Raw genomic sequence first — 7,147 nt, forward strand, 5'->3', positions numbered from 1 at the left:
GGTGCCGAGCCCGGCACTCACTCGGGCAGGTAGGTGGAGGAGAAGCTGCTCCAGCGGTGCAGGCTGTAGCCCAACACGCGACTCTCAACGCCCGCCGGCCCCGCCGCCGCCGCCATCTTGTTGTCAGCAGCGGCCCCGGCAGCGACCGCGGGGGGCGGGGCCAAACTCTTAAAGGGGCCGCGGTCTTAAAGGGGCCGCGCTGGGGGCGGTGGGGACGGTCTGAGGGGACTCGAGGGGTGCCCGAGGGTCTGTCCCGTGGGTCTGAGGGGTTCAGGGGGTGCCCCGTGGGTCTGAGGGGTTCAGGGGGTGCCCCGTGGGGCTGAGGCGCCATGAGGGGTTCAGGGGGTGCCCCGTGGGGCTGAGGCGCCGTGAGGGGTTCAGGGGGTGCCCCGTGGGGCTCAGACAAGCTGTGGATCTGAGGGGGTGCCCTGAGGGGCTCAAGGGATGCCTCAAAGGTTTGAGGTGAGCTGAGAAGTTTGGGGAAGGCACTGTGGGGATGAGGGGCTCAGGGGTGTCCCATGGGGACAAGATGGATGCTTTGAGGGGCTCAGGTGGGCTGAGGAGTGTTAATTATCAAAGGAAATGCTCCTCCCCTGGCCCCACGCTGGTGGGTGATTGGGAAAGGGATCAAAAGAAACCCAATGAGGTTTTATCCTACACCGGCTCCTGGAATTATAAAATTGTTAAAGTTGGAAAAGACCTTTAAGACCATCAAGTCCGACCATCAACGCAGCACTGACAGGATGAGCACATACACTGGGGATTCTTTGACAAGCTTTGCTCTGGCTGAGGTTCCTGTAGGGTTTTTCCTGGAGAAGGGAGATGTTTTCATCCAGAGCTCCTACCAAAGCAAGGGGGAAATCTGGGACACCCCTGGGGGAGCTCTGGGCTACTTGAGGAAGAAGGGAAGATATTTCAAGACCGGGGGAGGGAAAAAAAAAGCCAAACCAGTAAACCACTGTATGTTGGAAATGACAGATTGGAGAGATATTATGAGGCAGGACAGCAGGATGCCTGGCTAGATTAAATTAGCACAAGGATTCTTTTATTTTTTTTCCCCTTTATTTTAGGAAAGTGAGTGAGAATGTGGCAGCAAAATCTGCCTGCGGATGAAAAACTCGCTCAGCAGCCTTGAAGGCTGAACATCAACTGAGTGTTTCAAAAGTGAGGGGGAGCAGAAAGCACTTCATCTCAAGACCCCTTCCCAGAGGGGTTTCGCTGTGTTTTCACTGGTATCAAAGCCACACGGCTCAGCAACAACACAACAAAATCCATGGATGAGGCACAAACATTCATTCACGTCTTCTCCTGCTTCGCTAACGAGGTGTTTTGAAGTTTGTGGCCTTCCCGTGGCATTTCAGACTTCATTTATCCCAGCTCCAGCCTGCAGGCATCCCCCTCCCAAAATTACCACAGATGTAATAAAACAAATACTTTGCTAATAATATATTCCCAACCCCAGAGTAAGAGACGCAACCTCAGTGTTCAGAGCCTCACTAATAACCAGCCCAAGGGGAGCAGTGCCATGTGAAACCTGTGACCTCTGAATATGAAATTTAGGAGATTGAGAGTGGGGGCAGCAGCCAGGAAAAGGAGGAAGAACCAGCAGCTTGCTGCTGCACAGTGAAAACACCCCAGGATTTCTCTGCCCAATATTGTGTTACCACTTGAATCAAGACCTGGATGCCAAGACAGCATATTTTTAGCACATTTTGGACTTAAAGTGAAGGGAATGCTGGTGAAATACGCAGTACTGACAGCCCTGGAAAATCTTTATTCATCTGCAGCAGAGGCAGCAGGGAAGACTGTGAGGAAGCAGAGCAATCCAAAGCTGCAAACTGAGCCCTCTGGTCCCTCTGGCACAGCCTGCCCAGTCCTGTGCAGTTACCAGTGGCTGCTGGAGAAGAGGGTTTTTCCACACTCTGAGTGGACAGAGCACGATGTGCAGGGCAGTGTTGTGCTGCAGATTGGGACAGCCTGCAGCCTCCAGATGAGCTCTCTGTATCCCAACAAGGGCAGCTGCTGCAGCCCAGCTGGTGACAGGGCCATAGAGGAGGGGGAGAAAACATGAATATCTGAACCCCACTGTGCTGGTCCAGGCCTGTACTGTGCTTGCTCTGCCAATGCAACACTGGAGATGAGGAATGTGGGGAGCCCAATGGCACCAACATGCCCCATCCTGCCTCCAGCAGTGACTGAGACCCATTGCTCCAGGGAAGTGCCACAAAAAGGGCACTTACACATAGAGTCTCAGAAACATTAAAGTTGGAAAAGACTGCTAAAATTATCAAGTCCAACCACTAACCCAGTAGTGTGAAACCCACCGCTAAACTATGTCCCCAAGTGCCACATCTGGAGGATTTTTTAACACTTACAGGGATGGTGATTCTACCACTGCCCAGAGCAGCCTATTTCAGTGCTTGACAAAACTTCCAGTGAAGAAATTTTCCATAATGTTCAATGTAAAGCTCCCCCAGGACAACTTGAGGCCATTTCCTCTTATCCTGTTTTTGGGAGCAGACACTGACCCTCACCTGGCTGTACCCTCCTGTCAGGGAGCTGTAGAGAGTGAAGAGTTCTCCCCTGAGCCTCCTTTTCTCCAGGCTGAGCTCCCCCAGCTGCTCCTCATCAGACTTGTGCTTCAGGCCTTTGACAAGCTTCCTTGTCCTTATGAAGCAAACCCCGTGCAGAGTTTTCCTGCTTCTGCCCCCTTACTTGGGACCTCACTGGAACCCTCCAGCACGTTTTGGTGCCTCCCAGCCCAGAGCTGGCTGGGTGAATCTGTGCTGCCTGTGGCTGGCTGCTCTCTGAGGATGGGGCCGCAGAAGGGAAGTGAGAGCTTTCCTAGCAGCAGAAGGTCCCTTTGGCGTTCAGGGACAAGCGTGCCAGAGAGCTCGGAGGTCCCTGGATGTGTGCCTTGGACAGTAGCAGGAGTTGCTGGGAAAGGCCAAGATGACCACAAGAGATGTTCCCCACATCTCTTTGCCAGGAGGATGCACACACAGTGTTCACATGCTTGTCATCAGCGAGCTGGAACCCCAACTGCAGGAAACTCAGGGATTTGACAATTGTTTGTGTCAGCCTCAAGAGAAGTATCTCATCCCCCCCATCAGAAACTCGCTCCTCTACTGTGCGTGTGTTTTGAGTTTCCTCATGCAAAACCTCGCGTGGGCGTTTGGATATGTAATGAGCACATAGTTCAGGATGAAAACAAGTTGCGTGGAAGAGCCAAGTAACGCCAGAAAAATGAAAGCAATACAAATAACAACATGGCACACAGCCATACCAGCCAGCTCATGGGCCAGCCGGATCTCACGTCCTCCCCGGAGCTGCGGGGCCGATCAGCTGTTGGAAAAAGAGACCTTTAAAGACAAGCAAGAGAGGAAATAGCATTGGCAGCACAGGCCGCTGCATGTTTCCTTCCAAAGCAGGACAGAGCCAAGGACATTAGGCAGAGCAGTAACATTTGGGGTCTCATTGCTCAGCCATGAAGCAAGGCAGAAACCTCAAGTGGGCTGCAGTTGTGTAAACTCCCATTGTTTAGGGAGCGGAAGCGAAGCGCTGCCCCGGCGGGGTATTGTCCTACCAGATTTTGGCGGTGCTCACCTAACCGAGCTCCTCCTGCAAGCCAGGGCTTCGTTTAACTCAGACATGGTGCAAAGGGAACAAAACCTCCTGCCTGCACCAGACCCATGCTAAAAGCTGCCTCCCAAGCCAAATGCCTGCTGCCTCCCATAGCACTTTCAAAGCAAAATATTTCTAACCTGTGGACAAGGCTGGAGCAGGACCAAAAGGAATTCCAAAAACTCCTCAAACTGGCCTCACTCGTCTTCATCTCTCATTTTGATGACATGATGGAAAAGTGGCAAAGCTCACTGAGACCCATTTCCTGTTGGGCTGCTGTGCATATCCACACCAAAATGGGATGAGAACAAGCCTCAAAACCAGATGATGTTTTATTTCTCCCCATAGAGAGAGGGATCATCTGTGCCTCCTTACAATGCAGTAAAACAATGCCTCCTTCAGCATAATAAAATACCTCTTCTGATCTAGGCCCTGATCCAAGCATCTGCTCCTGGGCTAAATACTCCAATACCTGCTTGAGTCCTCTTCACTGCCTCTTGCAGCATCCGTCCTTTGGTTGAAGGCTTAAATCAGTGAAAGACCTCGCTGACAATCCAGAAGATTGAAAGGGGCCCAAAATGCCAGTGGCTCCATGCACACATTGGCATAATTCTCTGCATAAAAGCCAGCTTTAAAAGGCTTGTTTTGCAAAACACAAGTGTGCATTTTTTTTGAATCAAGGTCAGTATCTCAGCTTCATTCACCAGTCTCCAGCTGCAAAACAACATGCCCCAGACAATGGAGGAGAGTGTAACTGAGTCAGAAGATGCCTTTTAAGGGATGCAGGTGGCTCTGAGCCACACTGGGGAAAGAAGATCTCCTTGGTACACTTGCATGCTCAGCCTTGTCTGAACTGAAATAGGGCAGCTGAGGGCAGGGAAAGACAGCGAGATGGGATTGGCAGCACAAATCACTCACACTCTCCATCCTTTCATAAAATCTCAGAATGGTTTGGGTTGGAAGGGACCTTAAAGATCATCTAGTCCCAATCTCACCTGCCATGAACAGGGATTCCTTCCACTAGATCACGTTGCTCAAGGCCTTATCCAGCCTGGCCTTGGACATTTGCAGGGTTGAGTCATCCACATCCTCCTAATGGTGTTGCAGTGCCTTACCACCCTCACAGTAAAGAATTTTTTCCTAATATCTAGCCTAAATTTCCCCTCTTTTACTTTGTACCCATTACTCCTTGTCCTATTACTAGAGTTCCTGGTGGAGGGCCTCTCCAATTTCCCTGTAGGCTCCATTTGGATACTGAAAGGTTGCTATGAGATCTCCATGCAGCCTTCTCTTCTCCAGGCTGAACAGCCCCAGCTTCCTCAGCCTGTCTTCATAAGGGAGATGTTCCAGTCCTCTTGCCAACTTTATGGCCCTCCTCTGGACTTTGCTCCAGCAAAACAATGTCCTTCTTTTTTTGGAAAATACAGTTTTCCAATGTCACCCCCGTGCCACTCTCTCTGTGCCCACTGATGCGATGCGCCACCACGCTCAGCTCGACTCCACAATTCAGCACTCGTAGGAAGCAGACGAGACACTCCCAGCTGTGCCTCAGGCTAAAAATATTTACTCATCTCTTTTCCCCCAGGCAGGTGTGTTCATCCCAGGCAGGACTGCTCCCACAGGGATGCTCTTGCACAGCAAGCACTCGCTGCTTATTGTACACTGTGCGCTGGGGTGTTGTGATGATTCCTCTGAATCACCCAAAGAGAGATCTGTCCCATGTTTCAGATGCAAAATGTGCCGTGGAATTCAATAGTTGCTATAGTGCCTAATTACATATTTTATGGCGTACTTAGTCACAATGGCTAGAGCTCTTGTTACTAGACTTGGGCGCCTTCTGTTGCTAAAAAGCTCTTATTTTTGCTAAAACGTTTTCTCTCTGCATTAGAAATAATGTATTGCAGAATTTTCTCCCTACAAAAATATCCCAAATTCATAGAGCACTGGTTATCAAATTGATAGTAGAGAGCTTGCAGCCCACTTTCTGTCATGGTGCTCCACAATGCTCATCAAAGTCAGCTCAAATGACAGCAGCAAAACATTTCCCAGAATACAGGAACTCTTGAGCACTGGTCTTGGCAACAGTGCAGTCTGTGGTTTGGAGACAAGTCACACTGTCTGCTTGGGGCATCCATTTCTTCCTCTGGCAGTAGGGAGAAGGTGGACTCCTTGGGTGCTCTTCCCAGAGGATGATTCAGCCCACCACAGTTGGACATGTCTTGCGTGAAGCTGAATCACTCTCCTGAGGTGCTGGTCTGTCTAAGCACATTCTAGAAGCGCTCAGCTTTATTGCAGATGGTTGAGATGGGTAAGAAAAGCCCCATGCTCTGCATTCCTCCTCTAAACGGGAGGAATTCAATTAGAATTCACTAGAGGGTCACATCCCATCTAAGGTACTGTGTTCATCTCTTGACCTCCAAAATAAGAAGAGCATGGAGCTGTTGGAGCAAGTCCAGAGGAGGCCATAAAGATGCTCCAAGGGCTGGAACAACTCTGGACACAGGCTGAGAGAGCTGGCGGTGTTCACCTGTAGAAGACAAGGCTCTGGGGAGACATTAGAGCTCCTTCCTAAAGGCACTAAAAGCCTAAAGGGGCTCCAGGAGAGCTGGAGAGGGACTTGGGACAAAAGCATGGGGTAACAGGAAAAAGGGGAATGTCTTCCCACTGCCAGAGGGCAGGGTTAGATGGGATATTAGGAATAAATTCTTCCTTATGAGGGTAGGGAGGCCCTGGCAGAGGTTGCTCAGAGAAGCTGTGCCTACCCCATCCCTAGAAGTGTTCAAGAAGAGGCTGTATGGGGCTTGGAGCAACCCAGTGGAAGATGTCCCTGCCCGTGTCAGGGGAGTTGGAATGAAACGATCTTCAAGGTCTCTTCCAATCCAAACCGTTCTCTGATACAGGCACAGGGATGTTCTCCACCCTACGGAACAGGATTGGTCTTTCCCCCACTAGCCTCTTTCTTTTGTGCATGGTTTTCTTCACAAGGAGAAAGAAGCTAAGTACTTAATTGCCTACTTTCTAAGTCAGGCAGGATAATTAACTAATGTTTGGGTAATATGTCATACCGGTAGAAGTGCTAAGTGGTGTCCTGTCAGCACAATGGGAAAGTGAAGAACTCAAGTCTTGGTTTTCAGCCGGGAATGTCACAGTCTCCCCTAAGTCCATTATTCCTGTTAACTGGTTTGCTGAGGGCAGGGAACTTGGGTAAAGTGTTTAAAGAAAGAGGATGACAACAAAAAGCTGTTTGTGGTCCAGAAGAACTGTCAGAAAAACTAGGTGAATTTTAGAAAGAGAACATTGCCAATGAAGCCAAAAGCAGGAAATATGCCCAAGACTGCACAGAAAATCCGTACATTTTTAAGTGTGGTGTAAATATTCAACAGCAACATCCTCCGAGTAACAGAAGCACATCAGATAAACTTTTCTTGCACTGCACTTAATGCACACAAGCAACAAGTGGGAATCATGGTACAGGGACCCATCTAATTCACCCTGGGGACTGAAGCTGACTCAGCCCAGCAGA

General features: G+C 50.0%; 1 protein-coding gene and 1 long non-coding RNA gene across 9 annotated transcripts in view; one reads left to right on the top strand and one right to left on the bottom strand.

Annotated features, from left to right (window-relative positions):
- Positions 1-260, bottom strand: part of MKLN1 (muskelin 1) — a 108,748-nt gene extending 108,488 nt beyond the window's left edge. For 5 of the 8 annotated variants that reach the window (XR_015286046.1, XR_015286047.1, XM_086886388.1 and 2 more), the window contains exon 1: positions 22-260. Coding sequence is in view for 3 of the 8 variants with exons in the window: in XM_086886388.1 (XP_086742514.1) it covers positions 22-116 (95 nt within the window). In the remaining 5 variants the exon portion in view is untranslated. The remainder of the gene's footprint in view (positions 1-21) is intronic. The other 3 variants (XM_086886395.1, XM_086886391.1, XM_086886390.1) reach the window with 2 other exon arrangements.
- LOC147653385 (uncharacterized) lies at positions 174-4,781 on the top strand. The gene is made up of 2 exons (XR_015286048.1): positions 174-462; positions 1,071-4,781. It is a non-coding gene; the product is annotated as an uncharacterized LOC147653385 (long non-coding RNA).
- Positions 4,782-7,147: the final 2,366 nt, after the last annotated feature.

This window comes from Cyanistes caeruleus, chromosome 4 (assembly GCF_971803275.1).
Source record: "Cyanistes caeruleus chromosome 4, bCyaCae1.hap1.1, whole genome shotgun sequence".
Lineage (NCBI taxonomy): Eukaryota > Metazoa > Chordata > Aves > Passeriformes > Paridae > Cyanistes > Cyanistes caeruleus.